General features: G+C 34.5%; 1 protein-coding gene across 5 annotated transcripts in view; it reads left to right on the top strand.

Moving 5' to 3' along the window:
* Window positions 1-26,727, top strand: part of ARAP2 (ArfGAP with RhoGAP domain, ankyrin repeat and PH domain 2) — a 216,222-nt gene that overhangs the window by 132,487 nt on the left and 57,008 nt on the right. For 4 of the 5 annotated variants that reach the window (XM_053217473.1, XM_053217470.1, XM_053217471.1 and 1 more), the window contains 5 exons: window positions 10,736-10,899; window positions 14,818-15,030; window positions 18,295-18,400; window positions 24,344-24,491; window positions 25,988-26,056. In XM_053217473.1, the coding sequence (XP_053073448.1) occupies window positions 10,736-10,899; window positions 14,818-15,030; window positions 18,295-18,400; window positions 24,344-24,491; window positions 25,988-26,056 (700 nt within the window). The remainder of the gene's footprint in view (window positions 1-10,735; window positions 10,900-14,817; window positions 15,031-18,294; window positions 18,401-24,343; window positions 24,492-25,987; window positions 26,057-26,727) is intronic. The other variant, XM_053217472.1, reaches the window with a different exon arrangement.

Consider the following 26,727-nt stretch of genomic DNA (forward strand, 5'->3'; position numbering starts at 1 on the left):
TGCTGATGTATTCTACAAGACTTAACTATTTTTATTAGAGTGTATATGTGTAAGATACCCTATTGTTCAGTCATATCTGTGTGGCACGTTTGCCTTTTAGTTGAGTTTAAAATTATTTATGTAAATGAATTTATTTTTTATACAGTTAAGTTTATTGATTTTATTTGTGAAGACAGTCTGGTTTTTAGCAGTAGATCAGGCTCATATGTGATAGTCTACACTTTGTGGCTTTTGTATTGCAGTTTTGAGAAAATTGTTTTTGTAAGTCCTGGGGCTTGGTTTATAGGTCTTACTGAACTGTCTTGATTCATTATAGGATATAGGAATGTTTCTTTATATGACCTTGAAATGCCCTTTAAAATTTATGTTTGAGGAATGGACAATTAGAACTCTATTATAGAGTTCTTCAAAGTAACTTTTCAGATTTTCAAGATATAAATGAAATATTCCTCTGGGATCCTAGAAATGTAAAAACATTGTTTGATATTAGTTGGGATTACAGAGTTGGCCGGGATTTGTGTTGAAAATGTCTTTTGATGCTTCATTCCATGTACACAGAGTTTAGCTAAGCATCACAGAGGAAAGTTGTTGAACTGATGCTATTAAATGTCACACATCTACTTCACGAGATGCTGTATTTTAGGATTCAGTCTTTGACAAGTTGACTTGGGAGCTAACTTGTCATTACTTGTTCTACCCCTCACTAGTTCACAAGGAGACAGCTAAACTTGTCATCATGGGATTTCTTCTGACTAGAAAGAAAATTTAAAGTTTGAAATGTGCACAGTTGATGGCAGAATTACACTGGTATTGAAGGAGGGTTGTTGCATTTTGGATTTCTTTCCTTGATTGCTGAAATAACTCACCCACAGCACTTGTTTGTTTATAAGCAAACAGTACCAAATATTTTGTAAATATTTTGAGTTTGATTATCAGTAAAAAAAAAAAAAAAAAGTTAAATATGAATCAATGAAAGTTTAAAGTTCTCTCTTTACCTAAACTCTTTTTAAATTTTTTTTTTAACATTTATTCATTTTTGAAAGTGAGAGAGACACAGCATGAGTGGGGGAGGGGCAGAGAGAGAGGGAGACACAGAATCCAAAGCAGGCTCCAGGCTCTGAGCTTTCAGCACAGGACCTGACACAGGGCTCAAACTCACGGACCTCGAGATCATGACCTGAGCCGAAGTTGGACGCTCAACCAAATGAGCTACCCAGGTGCCTTGACCTAAACTCTTGAAGTTAGCAAATCATAATTTCAATTGTCTACATAATGTATTGGCTTGATATTTCTCAGGGAATTTACCCAATTTATATAGTTTCAGTTAGACAAATACACCCAGCAATATAATGCTATTGAGCTAAAGATGATGTAAACGAAAAGGCTAAATAAAGCATGTCAGCAATATAACAGCCAGTGTCTGGTTTCTTCAAAAAGAAAATTATAGAAATAAGAGGTCGTGGCTGCTGTGGTGCTGTGGAACATAGAAACAATAGACACAGATGTCAGGGAAGAAATAGTAGTTATAGCAAGTTCAGAAGATGTGAGAAGTGTGTATAAGGTACTGGTAACTTTATCTTCTTAGAGAAACATTTATAGAAAAGAAACTGGAAGAAAGAAAGGACTTCTTTTGCTTTTTAAATTAGGACCAGTGAATTATCAGGAATGTAAAAGATGACCTTCCACCCCCAATAAAAGAAAAGAATAACCTAGTGTTTATGCACTTCATTTCTTTCTCTTTAGGTTGAGTCCAAAGGAGCCCCATCAGAGTTTGAAATCAAGATTAAATAGTTTTGCTCTGGTATAAATATACTTTTAAATACATCAGTGATTACTTTTAACTTGTGTTTCAATTCAAATTTTATATCTAGCAATAGGATTTTAAAACTATTATGTACCACTAAATGCTATGCACTATGCTAATGACCAGAAATCCAAAATGCTTTCTTCTTTGCTTGCCTGTGCAAAGTTTGGATTCTAACAGCAAAAACATTTACACACAGAACAGATAGTATAATAGAGGGCAAATCAGCTATTCAGAATTAGGAAGGGACACATGTACTAAGTATTGGGACATTAAGCGTAGAGTGTCAGGGAGGGTTTCCTGGAGTACAGTTCAGGGAGGATGGGAGTAGCCAGCCAAGAGCAGGAAATATTTATTGTAATAAGATATGAATTGTTAAAGTGTGTCTTTAGTGTAGGAGAATGGAAGAGTTGGAGGAGAAAATATGGGCCAGATATGAAGACCCCTTAGTCATGAAAATTCCAGAGCTGTAGAAGGGAAATGATGAGGAAATGATGCCATTGGCTTTGCATTTGTCAATTTATTTTAGATTTTTTAATTGAAGTGTAAATGATAGGTAATGTTAGTTTCAGGTATACACATAGTAATTCAAATTTTTATATATTGTGAAGTGATCACCACCTTCAGTCTACCATTTGTCACCTTCTAAGATTATTACATATCAGTATAGTCCCTGTGCTGTACATGGTATCCCCATGTCTCATTTACTTTAACTGAAAGTTCATACCTCTTACTTGTACTTAGTTTGTACCCTTCCGCTGTTTTGCCCATCCCTTCACCCTTCTCCTCTCTGGCAACCACCAGATTATGCATTGTATCATTATATCTAGGAGTCAGTTTCTGTTTTGTTTTGTTTCTTAGATCCCCCATATAAGTGAAATCATACGATATTTGTCTTTCTCTGACATGTTTCACTTAGCACAATACCATCTAGATCCTCTCATGTTGTCACAAATTCTTTCTTATGGCTGAGTAATGTTTCATTGCATATATATACACTGCTTCTTTATCCATTCATCTGTTGATGGACACTTGGGTTGCTTCCATAACTTGGCTCTTCTAAACAATGCTGCAGTGAACATAGAAATGCATATGTCTGGGGCGCCTGGGTGGCTCAGTCGGTTAAGCGGCCGACTTCGGCTCAGGTCATGATCTCGCGGTCTGTGAGTTTGAGCCCCGCGTCGGGCTCTGTGCTGACAGCTCAGAGCCTGGAGCCTGTTTCAGATTCTGTGTCTCTCTCTCTCTGACCCTCCCCCGTTCATGCTCTGTCTCTGTCTCAAAAATAAATAAACATTAAAAAAAAAATTTTAAAAAGAAAGAAATGCATATGTCTGTTTGAATTAGTGTTTTCTTTCTTTGTTTTTTTTTTTTTTGTCTTTCAGATAAATGCCCAGAAGTGAAATTGCTGGATTGTGTGGCATTTCTGTTTTTTATTTGTTGAGGAATCTCCATACTGTTTTCCATAGTGGCTGCACTGTTTTACATTCCTATCAGATGTACATGAGGGTTCCTTTTTTTTTGTATCCTCATCAGCACTTGTTATTTCTTCTCTTTTTTGATACTTTCCATTCTGACACATGTGAGGTGGTATCTCATTGTGGTTTTGATTTGCATTTCCCTGATGATGAGTGATGTTGAACATCTTTTCATGTGTCTGTTGGCTATCTGACTAATTTCTTTGTAGAAATGTCTACTCATGGGGCGCCTGGGTGGCTCAGTCGGTTGAGTGTCCAACTTCGGCTCAGGTCGTGATCTCGTGCTTTGTGGGTTCGAGCCCCACGTGGGCTCTGTGCTGACAGCTCAGAGCCTGGAGCCTGCTTCAGATTCTGTGTCTCCTTCTCTCTCTGCCCCTCCCATGCTCATGCTTTGTCTCTCTCTGTGTCTCAATAATAAACGTTAATTTTTTTTTTTTTTTTAAAGAAATGTCTATTCAGGTCCTCTGCCAGGTTTTTAATTGGATTGTTTGCATTTTTTTTTTCCTCTGCTTGAGTTGTGTGGATATTAACCCCTGTTGGTTATATAATTTGCAGGTTATCTTCATTTTCTTGATGGTTTCCTTTGCTGTACAAAAACTTTTTAGTTTGAAGTATTCCTGTTTATTTTTGCTTTTGTTGCATCTTGTCTGAGGAGACAGATCCAAAGAAATACTACTATGACCATTATCCAAAAGCTTACTTTTTTTCTTTTTGGTATTAGTTTTCTGTTTTCTGGTCTTAGATTTAATCCTTTAATCTATTTTGAGCTTTTTTTGTGTTTTGTTTATAGTGTAAGAAAGTGATCCAGTGTCATTCTTCTGCATATAGTTTTCCCAATACCATTTATCAAAGAGCTCTGTTGCATGTTTTTGCCTTCTTTATTGAAGATTAATTAATTATATAAACATGGGTTTATTTCTGGACTCTCTATTCTGTTTCATTGATCCGTGTGTATTTTTAATGCCTGTATCTTACTGTTTTGATTACTGTAGCTTTAGAATAGTTAGAATGTAAGGAGTGTGATACTTCTAGTTTTGTTCTTCTCAAGATTGCTTTTGCTATTCAAGGTCTTTTGGGGCCCATATAAATTTTAGGGTTATTTTTTCTAAATCTGTGAAAAATGCTTGTTGGTATTTTGATAAGGATTGCATTAAATCTGTAGATTGCTTTGTATAGTATGAACATTTTAATAGTATTCTTTCAATCTTTGAGCATGGTATCTATTTCCATTTATTCATTTCATATTTGGTTTCTTTCATCAGTGTCTTAGAGTTTTAAAAATACAGGTCTTTCACTTACTTGCTTAAATTTATTCTTAGGTATTTTATTATTTTTGATGCAATTGTAAATGGTATTGTTTTCTTCATTTCTTTTTCTCATGGTTCATTATTAGTGTATAGAAATGCACAGATTTCTGTATATAAATTCCAGATCTCTCAATTTTACTAATTTATTCTATTTTTTTTTTTTTGGTGGAGTCTTAGGGTTTTCTGTCCATAGAATCATGTCATCTATAAATGGTGACAGTTTTACTTCTTTCTTTGATTTAGATGCTTTTTCTTTCTTTTTCTCATCTGATTGCTGTGGCAATGGCTTCTAATACTATTTTGAATAAAAGTGGTGACAGAATTCTTGTTCCTTATATTAGAGGAAAAGGTTTTATCTTTTCACCATTGAGTATGATGCTAGCTTGGGTTTGTTAAATATAGCCTTTATATTGAGGTATTTATCTTTAATGCATGTTGAATTTTGTCAATTGCTTTTTTCTGCATTTATAGAGATGATTGTTATTTTTTGCATTCTTCCATTTGTTAATGTGTGTCACATTGATTGATTTGCAGATATCAAACTGTCCTTGCATACCTGGAATAAATCCTATTTGATCATGGTGAATGATCCTTTTAATTATATTTAAATTCAGTTTTATAATATTTTGTTGAGGATTTTTGCATCAGTGTTCATCATCAAAGTTGATAACGATATTCTGGCCTTGTGGAATGAATTGGAAGTATTCCTCTTAATTTTTCTTTTCTTTTTTGGAATAATTTGCAAAGGATATGTATAAACTCTTTTTTTTTTAAATGTTTGGTAGAATTCACCTGTGAAGCCATTTGGTCTTGGACTTTTGTTTGTTGGGAGTTTTTTTGATTACTGAGGTTAAGTTTTGTTACTACTAATGGGTCTGTTCAAATTTTCTGTTTCTTCTTTAGTCTTGGAGATTGTATATTTCTGGGAATTTATCCTTTTTTCTAGGTTTTCCAATTTGTTGGCATATCATTTTGCGTAGTAGTCTCTTATAAGCCTTTGTATTTCTATGTTATCTGTTGTAACTTCTCTTTCATTTCTGATTGTATTTATTTGAGTCCTCCGGCTTTTTTTTTCTTGATGAGTCTGGCTAAAGGTTTATTAATGTTTATCTTTTCAAAGAACTGACTCTTAGTTTTATTGATTTTTTTGTCTTTTTAGTTTTTATATCATTTATTTCCATTCTGATCTTTATAATTTCCTTCTTTTTACTAATATTGGGCTTTGTTTATTCTCATGTTTCTAGTTCCTTTAGGTGTAAAGTTAGATTGCTTACTTGAGATTTTTTCTTGAGGTAGGCCTGTATTGCTAGAAACTACCCTCTTATAACTGCTTTTGGTGCAGGTTACAGATTTTTTACTGTTGTGTTTATATTTTTATTTGTCTCCATGTATTTTTTTAGTTTCTTCTTTGATTTCATCATTAACTCTGGTTGTTTAGTAGCATGTTGTTTAGCCTCTGTGTGTTGTTTAGCCACTTCTCATGCTGTAATTGACTTCTAGTTTTATACCACTGTGGTTGGAAAAGATGTCTGAAATGATTTGTCTTCTTAAATTTATTGAGACTTGTTTTATAGCCTAACATGTGATCTGTTCGAAGAATGTCCCATGTGCACTTGAAAAGAATATTTATTCTGTTTTTGAGTGGAATGTCCTGTATATATTTATTTTTTTATTATTTATATTTTAGTTAATATACAGTTCAGTATTGATTTCAGAAGTAGAATTCAGTGATTCAACACTTCCATACAATAGCCAGTGCTCATCACAAGTACCCTTCTTAATGCTCATGTGTATATCTGTTAAGTACATCTTCTGTAATATGTTGTGTAAGGCCTATGTATCGTATTGATCTTACGTCTGGATGATATATCCATTGATGTATGTGGGAGTGTTAAAGTCCCTTACTATTATTTATAACTGTCAATGTATTACTGTCAATTTATTACTGTCAGTTTCTCCTTTATGTCTTAATATTTGCTTTTTACACTTAGATGTCCATATGTGGGTGCACGGATCTTTAAAAGTGTTACATCCTTTTGTTGAATTGATACTATTATCATTACGTAATGTTTTTTCTCTATCCCCTATTACATTTTTTGTTTGTTTTAAGGTCTGTTTTGTCTAATGTAAGTATTGCTACTCCAGCTTTCTTTTTATTTCCATTTACATGGAATGTCTTTTTCCATCCCTTCACTTTGTGTGTCTTTAGATCTGAAGTGAGTCTCTTATAGGCAACGTATCTATAGGTCTTTTTAATAATCCACTAACTGTCCCTCTTTGTCTTTTGATGGGAATATTTAGTTCTTTTACATTTGAAGTAATTATTGATAGATATGTACCTAATGCCATTTTGTTGATTGTTTCCTGGTTTTTTTGTTGTTGTTTTGTGGGTTTTTGTAGTTTTTCTGTGTTCCTTCTTCTTTTGCTCTCTTCCCTTATGATGAGATGACATTCCTTAGTGTTCAGTTTGTATTCCTTTTTCCTTAATTTTTGTACATCTGTTACAGATATTTAGTTTGTGGTTTCCTTGAGGTTCATATAGAATATCTTTAGTGTATAGTAGTTTGTTTTAAGTTAATAGTCATTTAAGTTCAAGGATGTTCTAAAAGCACTGCATTTTAACTGCCCCCTCCTGATACATTTTATGTTTTTGACATCACATTTTGCACGTAATTATTTTGTGTATCCTTTGACTAAGTGTGTAGTCCTAGATAATTTTACTACTTTTGTCCTTTAACCTACATTCAACAACCTACATAGATACGTTCTAGCTGTGTAGGTTGTTGATCTACTTTATTCTATGTTTACCATTACCATTGATTTTTTTTTCTTTCATAGTGTTTAGTATCTAGTTATGGCCTTTTCTTTTTATTTAAAGAAGCCCCTATAACATTTCTTATAAGGCTGATTTGGTTTTGTTGAACTCCTTTAGGCTTTTGCTTATCTGGGAAACTTACCTTTCCTTTAATTCAGAATTATAATATTGCTGGGTGTAGAGTATTCTGGTTGTATTTTTTTTTTCCTTTCAGCACTTTGAATGTATCATGTTATTCCCTCATGACTCCCTTATGTAAAATTTCTGTTATAAAATTAGCTGATGGGGCGCCTGGGTGTCTCAGTTGATTGTCTGACTTGATTTTGGCTCAGGTCATGATCCCAGGGTTGTGGGATCCAGCCCCACATTGGGCTCTGAGCTAAACATGGAGCCATGGAACCTGCTTATGATTCTCTCTCTCTCCCCCTCTCTCCCCCCTCTCCCCCTCTCTCCCCATCTCTCCCCATCTCTCCCCCTCTCTCCCCATCTCTCCCCCTATCTCCCTCCTCCCCCTCTCCTCCCTCTCTCACCCCCCTCCTCCCCTCCCCCCTCCCCCCTCCCCTCCTCCTCCCCTCTCCCCCTCCCCCCTTTCCCCCTCCCTCCTCTCCCCCTCCTCCCCTCTCCCCCTCCCCCTCCCCCCTTTCCCCCTCCTCCTCCCTGCCTCTTTCTCTCCTCATCCCCCTCTGCTCCCCAACTCATGCTTGCTCTCTCTCAAATAAAAACATAAATTAAAAAAATAAATAAAATCAGCTGATAGTCTTGAGGGAGATTCCCATGGCATGTAAATAGTTGTTTTTCTCTTGCTGCTTTTAAGATCCTCTCTTTAATTCTTGACACTAGTTATAATGTATCTTGCCATGGGTCTTTTTGAGTTCATGTTATTTTGGAATTTCTGTTCCTGGCCTTGGATGTCTTTTTCCTTTACCAGGTTGGGAAAGTTTTCGGGCATTATTTCTTCAAATAGGTTTCCTGTCCCTTTGGCTCTTTTTTTTTTTTTTTTTTTTTCCCCTTCCTCTGGGACCCCTTTGATTCAAGTGATCGTGTACTTGATGTTGTCCCAGCGGTCCCTTAAGCTCTGCTCATTTTCAAATTACTTTTTCTTTTTGCTGTTCTGATTGCATGCTTTTCATTCCCTGGTCTTCCACTCTCCTGCATTGATCCATTCTTCTGCATCATTTAGTGTGTTGATTCCTTCTAGTACTTTTTATTTCACTTATTATTCAGCTCTGGTCAATTTTTTTTTATATTTTCCATCTCTTCATTGAAGTTCTAACTGTGTTCATTCAGTCTTCCTTTGATCTTTAGTGAACATCTTTATGAGCATCACTTTGAGTCCTCCAGGTCCAGTGTCATTCAAAGCCATTGTTTCCTTGTTTATTTTATGTTTAGATTATCTGTCAGTTGTTGTAAGTGAGGTATTAAAGCCCCTATTATTGTTATATTACTGTCACTTCCTTTATGTTAGTTATTGTTTTATATATTTGGGTACTTCCACATTGGGGGCACAGATATTTACAATTGTTAGATCTTGTTGGATTGTCCCCTTTATTATGATGTAGTGCCCCTCTTTATCTCTTGTTACAGTCTTTGTTTTAAAGTCTAGTTTGTCCAGTGTAAGTAACTATTGCTACTCCAGCTTTCTTTTGACATCTGTTTGTGTGATAAATGTTTCTCCATCCCCTTACTTTCCATATGCTGGTGTCTTTAAGTCCAAAGTGAGTCTCTTGTAGGCAGTATAATGATGGGGTATTTTTTTTTTTTTTAATCTGTTCTGATACCCTATGTCTTTGGATTGGAGGGTTTAGTCCATTTACACTGACGGTGATTATTGATGGATATGTATTTATTTCCATTGTATTACCTGTTTTGTTGTGGTTTCTGGAGATTTTCCCAGATCCTTTCCTGTCTTTGTCACTTTTGGTCTTTGCTTTCCACTCAAAGAGCCCCTTTTAATATGGCGTGCAAAACGCTGGTTTAGTGATGTGACCACTACTTTGAACTCTTTATCTGGTGGGCTGCTTATCTCTCTTTCATTTAGTTCTTTTTCTGAGATTTTGCTTTGTTCTTTTGTTAGGAACATATTCCTTTGTCTCCTTATTTTGCCTAACTTCCTGTGTCTGTGTATTAGGTGGATCAGTTACACCTCCCAGTCTTGAGGGAGATTAGTTTTGCATATTAGATTGTCCTGGAAGCCCTGAGGAGTGAGTATTAGAGACATGGAGAAGTAGGAAAGGAAACTTATTAGGAAGCATTTTAGTGACCTTAGGAAGCATTGTAAAAACTTGAAATCAGACAATGTCAGAATGAAGAGAAGGTAGAGTAAATATATCCAGGAATGGAAATCAACAGAATTCATGTGGCAGTAATGTGGTTTGGGTGGAGGCAGAACCAATCTAAAATTAATTAATCCCATATTTCTAGTGGGATAAGTGGAGGATTATAGTACTAGTCTGATATGAGGAAAGAAAAAGGTTCAGGATAATTGTGACATAGTAAGATGAGGGTGTTCAAAAATTAATATTAATTAGTATTATTGTTTACTTAGTTATTAATATTACATTCGCTGAGTCTTGAGGTAGGTACTATTATTATCCTCATTTTGTCATTAATGAAACTGAGGCCCAAAGAAGGTTGATAACTTGTCCAAGGTCACAAAGGAAATAAGTACAGAGTGAAAATTTGAGGTTGGGTAGTGATTACATTTTCTACTCTCTTGATTACTTCATGCTCTTTTCAGTCACATGGAGATATGATCTGTGAGATAAAGTTATAATCTGTTGATAGGGATTTGGGAGTTACTGTCTCTAAGCGAGGGGTGAAACCATTGGCCTGAATGATGAGTCTCTGCAGAGTCCTTAGAGTTCTTGTGAGTGCACTGAGGTTCAACAGAGGAAATGAGCTTGTGTAGAAATTGAGTAACCAGAAAGATAGGAGGAAAATCTGGAAAGAATTATGTTATAAAAAACATAATGTATTTTTTTTCTTTTTTAAGAAGTGAAATCATCAACAGTTCTAAAATCTTAAAAAAAGTAGCCATAAAATCTAGTCACCCATGATGCTTGCCAGAGTAGTTTCAATCCACTTATTCAGAAACAAAATAAAGCGGGTCAGAAAATGAAGGGAGGTGAGACCATGAATTGAGAGAACTTTCCTGCACTTCATGGAGAGATGTCACTGTACAGATAAAAGAGATCAAATGGAAGCTAATGGTAGATGGAGAGTTTTCTTCTCATGGATGAGGCAAGATCACATTTATATGGATTTAAAGATACTCTGTCTAGAAGTCAAAATTTTAGAAAAAAATTGTAATTTGAAATGCTTTTAAACTTTACAGAACATTATACATCCATGGGCATACCAAGTTGGATTTCACAGTCTGGCATACTGCAATTGAAAAAGCAGCAGGTACAGATGGTAATGCATTACAAGATCAGCAGCTCAGCAAAAATGACGTTCCCATTATTGTGAACAGCTGTATAGCATTTGTTACACAGTATGGTAAGTATTGCAAAGTTTTTATTCAACCCCTAGAACTCATGGTATCATTCTTAGAGTTTTTTAAGTGGTTCCGCCACTGGACTGCATTAGAGCTCTTTATATTTGAAAGTACATCAGTGAAAAATAAAAACATCATCACCATTCAGCCAAATGCCATTCCTTCTCCCAGTAAAATTTAAATTACACAATGTACTTTTACCATTTTCTTCTTTTACATGTGTAAAAAATTTAAATGCCATACTGAAAGAATCTATATTATAAAATGTATATTAAAAATAGATTGAAGACTTTATTTTTCAGAGGTTACAAGGGTTACTGTAAAGTCTAAGGGAATGCAGTGGGTCGCCTAAACATGTTTTTGGAAGTGGTAAACTGTGGGAAAATACGTGAAAGAATTTTTTGTTGCTGTTGACAAGCATTCAAAGTATGTGTATGTATTTATTTCATTCAACGTGCTATTAGTCACATGTTTATATTAAGAATCATGGTTATTCTAATAGTTTTGACTTGATCTTAATAGAGTTTTATGAATAGTTTGCAAGTAAAAACAATTGGTTGACATACACATGGGCTAACTTCATTTTAAAGTAATATGTTATGATAGTAAAGTATTCCTTGATTCTTCATGTTTATTTTCAAATATGAATTCCTCAGATTCCTTCTTTGTTACATATTTCATCAATACTCTAAAAGGTAGAAGATTGTGAACTATATTTTAAATATAAAAATGTTTTCTACCTTTTAATCTGTAGGTAAGTGCTATTGATTTAGATTACAAGTTTGGAAAAGAGTAAAATGATTGATCTTGTATTTGGGAAGGTAATTAACTTTTTTTTTTGTTCTCTTAATATTAGAAGTGTCCTTGGGTGTTTTTAATTTGAAAAGAAGGTGTAATCAGTGACAGAGCTGCAGTAAAACATTGTGTTATTAGTTTGTTACTTATTTATTGTCTGTTGTGTGCCAGCCATTGATCTTGGTACTGGAAGTACAGCAGTGGGAGTAAAAAGTTAAAGACAAAGCCATGAATCATAGGTTTCAGTAATGAGAACTGACAACAAACTGCTATGAGTAAAACGTTAGAAATAACCAAGGCTATGAAGAACATAATTTTTAGAAATTAAATTTATAATATGTGTATATTAATCTATCTTCTTCTGGAGAGAGTGCCATTTTAAGTATTTTGCTTATTTCATATATAATTCAAGTATCATTAATCAGATTCACTGTGTTTGAATTCCGTATCTTTGAATTATATACCTACTGTAAATATGTATGCAGTCACATTATGTGGCTGTTACTCTATGAAATCCCTTCCTGTGATACTGTGTCCATATTTTTCTTATCAGTGGTAGTCATCTGTTTATTTGAAAATGGGGGAGGAAGAAGGTTATCATCTTCATTCGTTAGTCATTCAGTATTAGCACACTTGAATTTCATTGGTATAAATGAATTGCACACGTACTATGTTTTAGCAAGAGCAAAACCTCATTGGGAATTTTCACATCATGTTAGTTTCATAATGGCATAAGGTCTTTCTTAAGCTGTGAAATGATTAAAATAATTCTAGCTCCAGTGTATCCAATTTAAGGTTTCTCTTGGGAAATCAGAAGTTTCTTTGTGGTGTTTCTTTGAATTTAAAATCATTAAGCATTAGATTGTTTTCAACTAAATTTTATACATTAAAACTACTTTGTAACTCTGGCACAAGGTACATTAACTTGCATATTAAAGTAATAAAGCCGAAGAAAGACTGTGTTTTGTTTTGTTTTTAATGAGCAGAATATGGGGGAAACCCTGATGTTACCAGCATGTATAGTAGGGAAGATATGATACACACTTAGAAAATGCCCAGTGATTAATAGAATGAAGATGGTTGACTCAAAGACTTTACAAGTCACAATTATTTTGAACTTCCTGACCTTTGTATTAAAATCTGAAGGCCAGTTTTTTTGTGTTCATGGTGTCAGGATTTTGAACAGAACCGGTTCACAGTCATATTTTTAGAGTTTAATATTTTTAATGAGTTATAGTAGTTCTTGGGAATTATTTTAATTTATGTAAACAAAATTATGCATGCAGTTAATATATTTGAGTACTAGCTTTTAAAAATTCATTCAACGAGGGATATAACTTAAGGTCAAAAACTTAGTCACAGGTTTTTGTTTTTGTAGATGTTGCTTACTCTTACATTAAATGATCATTTATTGAATGCTTCCTAAGTTCCAGTCATGGTAGAGTTACTGTACACAGAGAGTAAGACATGAACCTTACCCTCTAGCTTTTTACAGATTTGTGAATCAAAGACGTTTAAACAACTAGGCAGTTATATCTCAAGTATACAAAATTCTGTGGTAGAGAGCTTCAGGAGTTGGTACAAGGAGAGCTTCATGGGTGAGATGTGCTTACCATAAGTCTTAACAGAAAATAGGAGCTAGTTAGGACAAGAAGGGAATCGGGATTCTATGAGGAGGATCAGTGATCAAGCTATTATCAGTGTTGAGATGGACTGGAGGGCTACACAAGAATAGGGGCAGGGAGTTGTGACAATGTAGTGAGGAACTGAGTGCAAAAAAATAACAGGACATGGGATAGAAAGAAGGGGACAGTTTGAGAGCAAGGCTATGATGAAAAATATATGTGACTTTTTAATATTGTAAGCGAAAAAGAAAAATTCTGACTTATAAAGGACTGAGGAGAAGGAAGTGCCATGTATTGAGATGCCAGAGACAAGATAAAGACCATAGTGAGATTAACAGGTGAAGTAGTGAATGGGGCAGGAGACTTAATTCCTCAGATTATTTTGACTTATTCATGAAAATGGTGTGTGTTGCAGGTATATTTATAAAGTATCTGTATATAAAGTGTATGTGTGTGTGTTTGAAATCCTAGAAATGAAAACCTGGGTGAAAATGTGTATGTGGTAGTTAAACTGATGAAGTTGGGTGGGTTCACCCACAGAATTTTGTAGGGGAGTAGAAAAGAGAAGAGAATTGAGGCTGGATTTATGGAATCCTTAGTAAATACTAGATGGTAGAATAAATAGAGGACTGGACGAGTAGTCATAGAGGAATGGGGGGAGAGCTAGGAGATTATAATGTCATGAAAGCTATGACATTAAAAGAATTTTAGCAGGGATTCATTTGGAGTGTCATACACTGCAGGGGATTCTCATTAGATAAAAACAGAAAGGCACCTAAAAATAGGATGTTGTTGATATTCTTGATGAAGGTGGTCCCAACAGCTGCACAGAAGCAAGATTATGGTTGAAGGATGAACAGGGGCATGAGATGGTAGGAAGAATAAATATAGGAAAGTCAGCTGGGGTTTGGAAGGAAGAGAGATCCAGAGACCTGGGAGGGGCAAGGGAGCACTTTAAAATTTTGTTTGTATCATCATCATTATCCTCACTCCTCTCCGCTCCTCATCCTCTTATTTTATATGGGACACCTGGTGAGTCAGTAACTTTGAAAAGGAGATGATTCAACTCCTCGTCCAGAAGAAGGTGAAAGTGGGAACAGACAGAAATTAATATACAAATATGAGTGCAAAGGGCTAAGAAAATTTACACTAGAGCGCCTCACTTTTATCAGTGAAACTGGGGACAGGCTTGAATTCTGGGAGGTAAAGTAAAGATCGGACACCTGTGGTAAAAGAACATTTGAAGATACCATGAAGGGGGAAGGGCTGGACAGGGGCTTGTTAAAAGCTTGCTAAAAGCTGAGAAGTTTGTTCATCATTTTAAGTACTAAAATTAGGGGGTGGGGGACCTTTTTCCCCTCATGCATGTTTATATCAACTCTTGGATAATGACTTTGTCTGGCTCAATGTCCCAACACAAAAGTCTATATTTCTAAGCCATAAAAGTAGATTTTGATTTTAGACTTCATATATGTAACTTTTTTTTTTTTTTAACCAAAGGTTTAGGATGCAAATATATCTACCAAAAGAATGGTGATCCTTTGCATATAAGCGAACTCCTGGAGAGTTTCAAAAAGGATGCAAGGAGCTTTAAATTGAGGGCTGGAAAACATCAGCTTGAAGATGTGACAGGCGTGTTGAAAAATTTTCTCTCCGACATTGATGATGCACTTCTTACTAAGGAGCTCTATCCATATTGGATCTCTGCTTTAGGTAATACATATAATATGGAACATAATAAATGCTTGCCTTCTAAACTGATAATTATATTTTTGAAATCTTTGCTAATCTGCAAATTTAATTGAAAGGAACAGTGTACCTAAGGGCTTAGAACAGATATTGTGTAGATATCCATAGTTGTTTATATCTACCTCAAAAGAAATTTATAGTAGTAATTGCTAAGTAGTATGTTAAAGTAATTCTTAGTTTGCAGATTTCTTAGTGTTTGCTTTGCTTTAACTTTGAAAGTGTTACGGTTAAGTCCGTGTATGCTATTAATTTCTCATTAAGATTAAAATGAACGGTTTAATATAAGATTGGTTTTATATGATTTTCCTATATGGCTCTTTGGCTTCCCTTTATCATTCAGTCTACCTCTGTAGGGTACATAACAATAGCTTTTAAACTCTTTCTTCATTTCCCCTTCAATAAAATAGAAAAAAAGAAGAAAAGCCTTTGCTATACTGTAAGAACCTATTTAAGAAATGACTCTAGAAAAGTAGTTTATTAAATCACTTGTTGGGTCAAATTGATTCAGTAAAACCTACATTTACATCTATTAATTCAAAATAACTCCTTTTACAAAAACATTACAACAATGAAGGCTTTTAAATGTAAACATTACCTTTCATCCCATCTTTCTAATAGAACTGTTTTCATTTTTATATCTTATTTTGTAGTCTTTGTCCCCCATACCTATAATTTATATATAATCCTTTATATTAAACCACAAACATTTCATGTATATCTACAATACTTTCAAAATGATTTTCGATCATTTTTTTCAATTAAAAAAATTTAAAAATTATCATTGAAATTTTGACCATAATTTACTAATATATTTCTACTGTACATTTAATGCATTTCAAGATTTTTTGGGAAAGTGACCTTTGAATTTGACTATATGATATGCCTCTGTTGAGAAATAGACTTTTTCAGTGAAAGTATTTGTTTAATCTCACACATAAATATGATATATTATTAAGGGATTAATGTTGAAGTGATGTCATAAAACATTCACAGTTTGAAAAATTCTCCCAAGAATGACCCTTATTAGTGTCAGCAAGAAGGGAGTTGTACTGTTGCTAAAATAAAGCTTTTCCTAATTTAACTACCAATTCAGAAGACTTTTATTTGCCTCCTGGTATTTCTCAAATCAATAGGTTCAACTCTAATCACAAAGAGAATTGATTGCATAATTATCTGGGATATAAAATATGGAATTAGATAATGTATCACTTTAAGCCCAATTACTTTGCCACTCTCATTTTTATTTCATGATTTATTATAATTTTATAACTATGAAGTTATTTATAGCATCTCTATTTTATAAGGACTAACAATTTGTCTTTATTGTAAAATCGCTTATCAAAAATTTGAGGCAAGTATACTTTTGCTCAATTGTCAAGTTCTAAGACAAAGATGTCTTTACTGTTGTCAGTCTACCAGGAGTAGGTAGTTGGTAAATAGTAGCAAGTGTCAAAGAGCAATGTGTTCACCTTTTACTTGGATGAGAATTCTTTGAGAATTTACTTGGAGAAGGTTTTAGATGCTAGGTCAAATAGCCTTAAAGTCGTTTGCTTTCAGATCTAACATAGCTCACCCTAACTTGTCAGAGGTGCTCTATGTTGGATCTGACAAGGATAAACCACAACTCTCTGGATGACCTCATAGAAGAGCTCTCTTGGGTCCTGTGCACTGAGGCAAAGAATGCCTTACAGTGTCATACCACCTATTTATATGATCAATGATCTATTCTTCTAAGAACACATTAAGTTGTCTGAAGTCTGCGGCTAGCTGACTAGTTCATTGTATTTTCTATATGACCTGAAATCTATCTTAAGTTTTACTTTCAAATTGCTTAAGCTTTATTTTGAAAATTTCATGTATTTTATCCTTACAAGATTTGTGAAGATATGCTGTACTAGCATGACTTCTCGTTATAAAGGTAGTAATATTAATAACATCTTATTAAATTAATACCATTATAGTTAGAAACTGGATGACAAGAGGGTGTTTGGATTGTACTAGAGATGATAGATAATTCTTCATTCACTTCCAGTGTAGTCTTTGAATATAATTTTGATGTTTTCCCCTCTCGCTTTTAGTCATCTATTAGCAGAGTTAAGTCAATATGATCATGTTTACCTCTACAGGTCTTATACGTAGGCTACAGCACTACAAAGGAGCTATGGTTACAGTTTTGATTAGGAGTGTACTTCAAAAATGTGCCACAGAGTTTCTTACCTCCCCAGGGATCCTAATGCCCTTCGCAAGTGACCGTGTACTCTTGAAAAATCATTAATGTGCTGCTGGCTTTCTGTGAATAGAATAGGTTGGGCTGAACAGAAAATGAAAAAGTCTTGTTTCCACAGGTAGTTGGGAATTGTGAGGGAATATATACGTGCAATCCCCTTGAGTTACAAAGTCACCACAAGTTATTTATTTGAAGAATGGCCTTTTATTTCCCCTGTAAGCTAGCAGGTTAGAGCAAACCACTGCTGCATGTCTTCTGGAGTCTAGAACTTTGGGGGTTCCTGGATCTAGTTTCTCTAAGTATTTGACTTCTGGGGTTAGGAGAGTGGAACATAATTGCCTCTCATCCTCCTGTGTATAACTAACCAAGTTCTGTCAATGACAGTGACAGAGGGACCGTCCTTCTCTAAGTCTGTGTCATAGTTATCAGGGCCTGCACATGACTTCCTCCATTGCCCCCTTACCTTTTACAATGACTTGGAGATGCTAGGGCTGGTCAAAGGCCCCTATACACGGATCTGCAGGGTAACACAGTTCATGGCTCCAAGATGGTTCATTAGATTTGGTAAGATTTTTATGATTTCACAAGGGGAAAAAATCAGAAATGTCATTTGCAAATAACAGACTGAAATCTTCCCATAGCCAAAGTTAAAAGACTTTCAGTTTATCTCTCAATTTGTAGTCGAATTTGAGTTATCGATTGAATATATTCCTATTAGATGAAGTTCAGTAGTTCATAAAGTAGAGGATAAAGTGCAACCTTGGGTTTTGAGAGTGCTTCGTTTTTAATTAGAAAGCGTAAGAACTCTATCTTCCTACCATGGAATGTCTGTGTAAATGCCTTTCCAGAGTTATAGAAGCCTGAATATTTATTCTGTTAAAACTTGATTAGATCACTTAGTGAGCTACAGTAATGAATATTGGTTTAAAATACTGTTAAAAGGCAAATTTGTGTTACAGACTATTAGTTTTGGCCTAAAATTGTTTGTTTTTAACCTCTAGATACTCAAGATGACAAGGAAAGAATTAAAAAGTATGGGGCATTTATACGTTCTCTTCCAGGGGTCAACCGAGCAACGCTGGCAGCTGTAATCGAACATCTTTACAGGTGGGTGGTTTCATGAGCTTTTCCAGACATTTCAAACTTGTCACTCTATAAGTCATTATTTCTTAAATTTAAAGTACTATGGCTAACTTTCTATATGTGACTGTGAATTATCCATCATACCTTAAAAATGGCTTCAATCCACTGAAAAACTGCTAGAACCAATAACGTGAATTCAGTAAGATAGCAGGATCCAAAATTAACATACAGAAATCTGTTGCATTTTTATAGACTAATAATGAAGTAGCAGAAAGAAATTAAGAAAACAGTCTCCTTTACAACTGCATTAAAAATAACAAAATACTTAGGAATAAACTTAACCAGTGAAGTGGAAGACTTGTACTCAAAAAACTATAAAATGCTGATGAAAGAAACTAAAGATGACACAAATAAATGGAAAGGTATACCATGCACAAAGATTGGAAAAATTAAATTGTTAGCAGTCTACAATTTTAACACAATCCATATCAAAATACCAACATAAGTTTTTAAAGAATTAGAACAAATAATCCTAAAATGTGTAGGGACCTACAAAAGATCCCAAATAGCCAAAGCAGTCTTGAGAAAGAGCAACAAAGCTGGAGGTACCCCAGTCCCAGATCTTAAGATATACCACAAATCTGTAGTGATAGAAACCTTGTGGTCCTGGCACAAAAATAGACACAGAGATCAATCAATGGGAGAGAACATAGAGTTCAGAAATAAACTCACACTTACATGGTTACTTAATCTACAATAAAGGAGGAAAGAATACAATGGGGAAAAGAAAGCTGTCTCTTTAAGTGGGACTGGAAAAACTTGAGAGCCACGTGCGAAAGAGTGGAACTAGACCACTTTCCAGCACCAGATACAAAAACAAAAACAAAGAAAACCAAAAAACTGAAGAATGGATTAAATACCTAAATGTGAGACCTGAAACAGTAAAAATCCCAGAAGAAGACATAGACAGTAATTTCTTTGACATTGGCCTTAGAAACCTCTTTCTGGATATGTCTCCTCAGGCAGAGGAAACAAAAGCAAAAATAAACTATTGGGGCTGCACCAAAATAAAATGATTTTGCAGAGCAGAGGAAACCATCAATAAAACAAGGCAGTTTGCTGAATGGGGGAAGATATTTGCAAATGATATATCTGATAAGGGGTTTATATTCTAAGTATATAAAGAACTTATAGACGTCAACAGTAGAGAAACAAATAATCTGATTAAAAATGGGCGGAGAACCTGAATAGACATTTCTCCAAAGACACACATATGGCCAACAGACACATAAAAAGATGTTCAATATCACTCATCATCAGGAAAATATAAGTCAAAACTATAATGAGATATCACCTTCTGCCAGCCAGAATGGCTAGTGTCCAAAAGACAGAAAATAACGAGTGTTGGCAAGGATGTGGAGAAAAGGGAACCCTCCTGCTCTATTCATGGGAATATAAACTAGTGTAGCCGCTGTGGAAGGAGTATGGATGTTCCTCAGAACATTAAAAATAGAACTACCATATAATTTAGTAATTCCACTACTAGGTATTTACCCAAGGAAAATAAAAGCAATAATTCTAAAAGATATATGCACCCCTGTGTTTATTGCAGCATTATTTACAATAGCCTAGTTATAGAAGCAACATTAAGTGTCCATCAACAGGTGGATGGATAAAGAAGTAGTAGTGTGTATACACACGCACACACACACACACACACACACACACACAGGACTATTACTCAGCCATAAAAAAGAATGAGGTTTTTGTCATTTTTAACAACATGGATAGACCTAGAGGATATTATACCAAGTGTAGTAAGTCAGACTGAGAAAGACAAATACCATATGATTTCATTTATATATGAAATTTAAGAAAAACATGAATAAAGAAGGAAAAAAGGAGACAAAAAAGCAGATTCTTAAATACAGAGAAGAACTAGGGGTTGCCAGAAAGGAGGTGGGTGATGAGTGGAAGGGGGGAAGAAAATGGTTTTAAAATAAAATCCCCAGCAAACTATCACTTGAGTGTTTCTTTCTGTAATTAAGACCCATTTCAGATAAATAGCATACTGGAAAATTTCTTAAATGAATTAGAAATAATCATGTACAGCATCCCCAAGTGAATCCAGTATATAAACACGAACTTTAAAACTCATTTAAGAGGAAAGCTAGAGAAGAGAAGAAAGTACAAAGACCAGAATTCTCTAGCAGGAGTCTGTCTGTGAGCACAGTATTTTCTCATGATGAACTCTTCATAAACTTTTATTTCTCCCTTATCAATTTGTGTCTAACCTAATTCTAATATTTTAGCATCATACTGTTGAACATATGAGAAAATTTTAGAAGTCTAAAATATTTTCTACATCAGGGTATGTAGTTTCCTTCATTTGGGAGGATAGGAAGAATATAGTAGTAGCTTGAGAAATAAGATCTCTGAAGGAGGAGGCATGTTTGAAAATAACCCTTTCAGTTAAAATGAAAGGTGTGTTGGTTGGTTGGTTTTTCTGTTAGAACTACTACAAAAACTTTAATAAATGTAAATATGGCTTAGGGAGTATATCATTGTCGCTTCCTGCATAGATGCAGTACACCGAATTTTTGTGTAGCTGAATTCTACTGAAACTATCTTATTTGCAGTCTAAGAAATTCTTATGAGACATTGGGACAGATTCTTCAGAAATTTTAGGGGCGCCTGGGTGGCTCAGTCAGTTAAGTGTCCAACTCTTGGTTTCGGCTCAGGTCATGATCGCATGGTGCGTAAGATCTAGCCCTGCATCAGGCTCTGTGCTGACGGCTTGGAGCCTGCTTAGGATTCTCTCCCTCCCTCTCTCTTTGCCCCTGTCCCACTCATGTTCATGTGCGTACGCTCTCTCTCTCTCTTTCTCTCTCAAAATAAATAAATAAACTTCAGAAAAATTTAATATATGACCGGGCTGCTACAGTTTATTAAGTTAATATTTTGAACATTGAGTTACACATAATTGTTTTAAGATTTTTTATTCAGATTTGAGTTTGAGATCACGAGTTCCTTCCCATCCTTCCCCTCTCCCTCTGTTTCTTCATCTGGCATATATTTTAGTTTCTACTGTATACTAAACAGCGCCTATTAAGATTCCATGTGAACAGAAACATTTGAAGATAATAATACATGAATGACAAAACGTCTTAAGTCCACAGTTCCCAACCTTTGCATCAGGGACCTCTGGATGTCAGAGTGAATGCACAGGAGTGCTGCAGGGCATTTTATAATTTTTAGGGGAAACACAGCATCACTGGAACAGATTTTAATATAGAGAATTTTAACATGGGAGGAAAGATTGAATCATTTATTGTGTGTTGACATCCAGGGAATGCTTCAAATTGAAAGGGGTATGTGAAGGAAAGATAAGTAACAAGAAATGAGTGGTGGATATTTCTAGGAAACAGATGTGCTGGGAGATGAGCTGGTGTGTAGTTGGCTGGCAGGAGGTTGTGAAAGGCTCAAGTGGTCATGTGAAAACATTCAGATTTTCACACAATAAAGAGTGACTGATCAAGTCTGTTTTAGAACAATAACCCATGGATGGGATTGATTGAAAAGAGATTGGAATAGACACAGAGAAACTAACCAGGAAACCGTTTTCTTGGGCTTCTAATGAGAAGGCCTGAGTGAGAAGAGACTCCGTGGGTTTAATAGAAACACTTGGGAATGATAGCTTGTGGGGCAGAGAAATAAAGGAAGGAAAGGAAAATACTGTATTCCTTGGACGTTATGTCATAAATTAAGGCAGCTGCAGAAATGGAAGAGAAGAGAGGTGAAGAGTAGCAAGGAGGATACTATTGCAAAAGGAAGTCTCAAGAAGGTGAGAATGTTTAATAGAGTCCTCAGAAGTTTGAGAGGTCCATTTGGTTAGGTCAGGTTGATTTAGTATTTAATTCCATCCCTGCCCCAGATAACGGATCACTTCTTCCGTGACTAACATTTACTTAATTCCATTCACCAGATATTTATTATGCACTCCAGTGTGATTAAAGCAACAGTTCCTGACTGGGAGATGCTCTGATTCTGGTAACACAGGCAGACCTGCAGATAAATTTTCCTGATGTTTATAATTTAGTGTGATAAGAGTACAGACATAGTTTTGAGAGGGATGTCCACAATTATCACACCCTCCTCTATTAACTTGCGATTCCCTTTGCATCTTATAAATCACATACAATGATTGCACTTGCTCAGTCTCTGCCATGCAATGTGGCATTTTGTGAGTGTGTGTATGTATGTATGTATATATATATATATATATATATATATATACACATATATATATGTGTATATATATGTATATACATATATATGTACACATATATATATGTGTATATATATGTGTATACATATATATGTATATATATGTATATACATATATATGTATATATATATACATATATATATACGTATATATATATACGTATATATATGTATATATATACATATATATACATATATACGTATATATATATACGTATATACATATACATACATATATACATATATACATATATACATATATATACATATATATATACGTATATATATATATACATATATGTATGTATATGTATATATGTATATATATATACGTATATATATATTCCTGTCATCTTTACTCTCTTTTGTAACCACTAGAATCTCCTTTTAAAGACAGGTGTACCTAGCTTCATCTTGTTTTATTCCTTTGATGCAGTTAGTCTCTCCTTTTTAGTATGTATTTTAAAATTTAAAAATGTAATTAGGCAGTTGAGCAGGGTGTTATTATATATAGTCAGTGGCAAACAGCATTAACAGATACCCACATGTATATCACTTATAGTTCTTACCTGTGCATTTTTATTGATGTATATTTTCTTTTATTGGGGTGATGCCTGTAGGTTTTTTAAAATCACTTTGCATTTAACATTTGTGAATACAGTTGACCCTTGAAATTCAGGATTTAGGGGCAGTGCTCCCCTGCACATCAAAATCCACATATACTTTGACTCCCCCCAATACTTAACTACTGATAGCCTACTGTTGACTGGAATCCTTACTAGTAACATATACAGTCAATTAACACCTATTGTGTATGGTATATGTATTATGTACTGTATTCTTACAATTAAGCTAGAGAAAAGAAAATATTAAGAAAATCATAAAAGAAAACATATAACTGTATTGTATTTATCAAAAAAATCCACATGTAAGTGGACCCACACAGTTCAAATTCTGTTGTTCAAGGGTGAACTGTACTTTAAATGCTCTTTGTAAGGCCCAAATTTTGTAGCCTAATCATAGGGAGAGTTGACTCCTCTTTTCATGTCTTTTCACTGTAAAAAGACCTTCATAGTTATATCCAAGTCATATCCAATAATTATATTTTTTCATTGTTTGCTTTTTGAGAGAGAATATCCTATTTTGGCTAACTGTACAAACACATGCTGCTAAGTATTTTCTCACCTGATTTGCACTTCCTGGAAAATTCATCTCAGCCTTGAACCTTGAATTTGGAACTGTCTACTGTATGCCTCTCAATTCACCTTCCTTGCTATTTTTCCTACTTACCTACTGCCTCCTTTCCCCTGTTTCATTTATGCTTCAGCCCCGCTGGTCATTTTACACCATTGCTTAAGCCCATCTTTATGCCTTAGCCTCACGTTGTACCATTGTCTCGGTGCATCTCATCCAGTCCACAGGCAAGGACTGCTTTGTAACTTGTAGTCGTATCTTCTTTAACAGTAGTGTTTTCTTATATTCTTGACTGTAAGTACTCAGAAGAACAAACTGTGCATTGTTCTTTAAATCACCACCGTACATCTTCTATCAGAGACTTTTGATGTGTGTGTGTGTGTGTGTGTGTGTGTGTGTGTGTGTGTGTGTTAAATAATGATAAATGGGTATTATGACTAAAGTTCTATGAAGTGTGTCGTAATGAGCTATGCTTTTCTCTAACAGGGTTCAGAAATGCTCAGAAATCAATCACATGAATGCCCATAATTTGGCCTTGGTCTTTTCATCCTGTTTGTTTCAAACTAAAGGACAAACTAGTGAAGAAGTGAATGTAATCGAGGACTTAATTAATAATTATGTTGAGATATTTGAGGTAAATATTTTATATCCTGCCCTTGTTAAAATAGTTTCGATGTTACTGTTGGCAAATAAAAATTTATATTTTAGGATTTTTATAATCACGTCTTTATGAATATCTAAAAATAAAGAATAGTTACATGATCTTTAATATTTTAGATACAAGTAGCCTTTTTAGCTGTAGCCATTCATTTAAATTTGACTGCTTTGAAGCCATCTGGTGTCTGTTGGACAGAATATTCCTATTTATAGTGTTTCTGTGGCTTTTTTTTTTCCTTGTCAGTGTGTGTATGCATTAAGTGTGTCTACTTAGAGGTATGAAATTGTGAATTTTACAAATTTGGTAATAAATACCAGGCTGATAAAGTCTGCAATTGAATGCATTTTAGTGTTTTATTTTAATTGTGTCTGAATTGGAAATGAAGAAAATCCCGAAATAATGTTCTGTGGTTTTTACTAAGTCTGTTCTAATTATTTGACTTTCAAGTTGCTATTTTATGAAGTTAATATATTCATGTTTCATCAGAAAACTGTTGGAATAAGGATAATTTCTTAGTTGAAAGAAGTAAAAATCGAGGAAATAAGCCCAGGGTTTGAACATGGGGGGTATATAGGGTATTTGGGTCAAAGGTCCAACTCCATTGCTTCATGAACACTGACCTCTTGATTACCACTAGCATGGTTGCATTTAACCTCTTGGGGCACTCTATTAAGTGGTGTTGTATAAGACTTCTTGTTTTCCAGGATTATGGGTATGTCAGTTGAAATTAAATGAGTTAATGTAATAGGTTATTCTATGTAGAGTTCTTACATTCTTATAGTAAGTGATTGCAGGATTCCTTAGCCAAGGGAAAGAAGCTCTACTTTAATAAAATAAAAACACACCATTTGTATCTTCATTTATATAGGAATGGACACCAAGATTGTTGGATTCTCTTTGCTCTTTGATCTCTTTTTTTCTATATGTGTCCACTGTTTTTGATCAACAGCAGCTTCTTTGCAGTAATTCTGATGCTGAGAAATGAAAGAATTAGGAAAAAAAAATAATGTGTGGCTTTACATGCTCTCTTTATTTTCTATGTTTGTACTGTTACGTTAACAAAAAAATAAATGATTATTTTCGTAGTTTTGCTAACCCCAGCTTTAAATCATAGGAATTTTGTAAGCATTTAACAAGCATTTCAGTTTGAGAAATTAGTCTTATCTTGTAACCTACATCAACTCTAACAAATCACTCATTAGCCCCTTTGCTTATTAAGTCAATTAGCAGTACAGCTTCCATTGATGGAGTCTGCAGCTTGAAGTGATGTCATCATAAAATTCTCTGAACTTTATGAGGCTCTATCATGTTGGCTTTATTTCTGCCCTGGCTATGTGGGCCCATGCTGATTAAGATGGTCATTCTCATTTATTTTTAAATTGTTGGTCTTTAAATTCCTGAAGAGTTATGTGAGGATGAGTACCATCACTCCTTGTATTTTATTAGAATGTCCCAAATTATATTTTAAACAGGTTAAAGAAGACCAAGTCAAACAAATGGACATAGAAAATAGCTTTATTACCAAGTGGAAAGACACTCAAGTGAGTAGTAATAGTTAGATCTCCAAAGAATAAAAAAATAATTTCAAAAATAACAAAAACTAAAAACTTCTGTTGTAAGTAAAGCTGTTTGTTGTATTTATTTTCAAGTTCCTATTTGAAGCAAAGTAAAAGTAATGGGGAAAAAAGAACCTAGATAAAATAGTTGCCTAATTCTGCAGCGTGACGTTCATATGTGAAATGCCAAAGTATGTTAATGCAAATTTTTCAAAATACAGAAGGAAAAATCATTATTAATCTTATCAAATGCCCTTTATAAAATCAATTTCTAGTTACAAATGCACTATTAAAAATACGAGTGGATTTCAAAGGAAGCATTTAAAGCCAAAGAAATACAAGACTAAATTGAAAATTCAGCTCCGTAATGATTCTTTTTTCCATTATGATTTTGAAAATATAAATTATCTCTTCTATGCTTTTGCTCTGCATGCTCTCAGATGATTATATTAGTGGGAATTTTTCTAATGTCATCTTTGTAACATACGCTGATTTATGTCTGAAATTGACTATTTTCTAAATCTTCTTTTGCTTTCCTCAGTTGCATTATATTGGATTTGTGTGTTCAGGGTGCACTGCCGTTTTCCAGGGTACCTTTCCTTGTTTGATGAGCATTCACTGAACTTTCTTAAAATTGGTATTTAATCTTCTTCTAA

This window comes from Acinonyx jubatus, chromosome B1 (assembly GCF_027475565.1).
Source record: "Acinonyx jubatus isolate Ajub_Pintada_27869175 chromosome B1, VMU_Ajub_asm_v1.0, whole genome shotgun sequence".
Classification (NCBI taxonomy): domain Eukaryota; kingdom Metazoa; phylum Chordata; class Mammalia; order Carnivora; family Felidae; genus Acinonyx; species Acinonyx jubatus.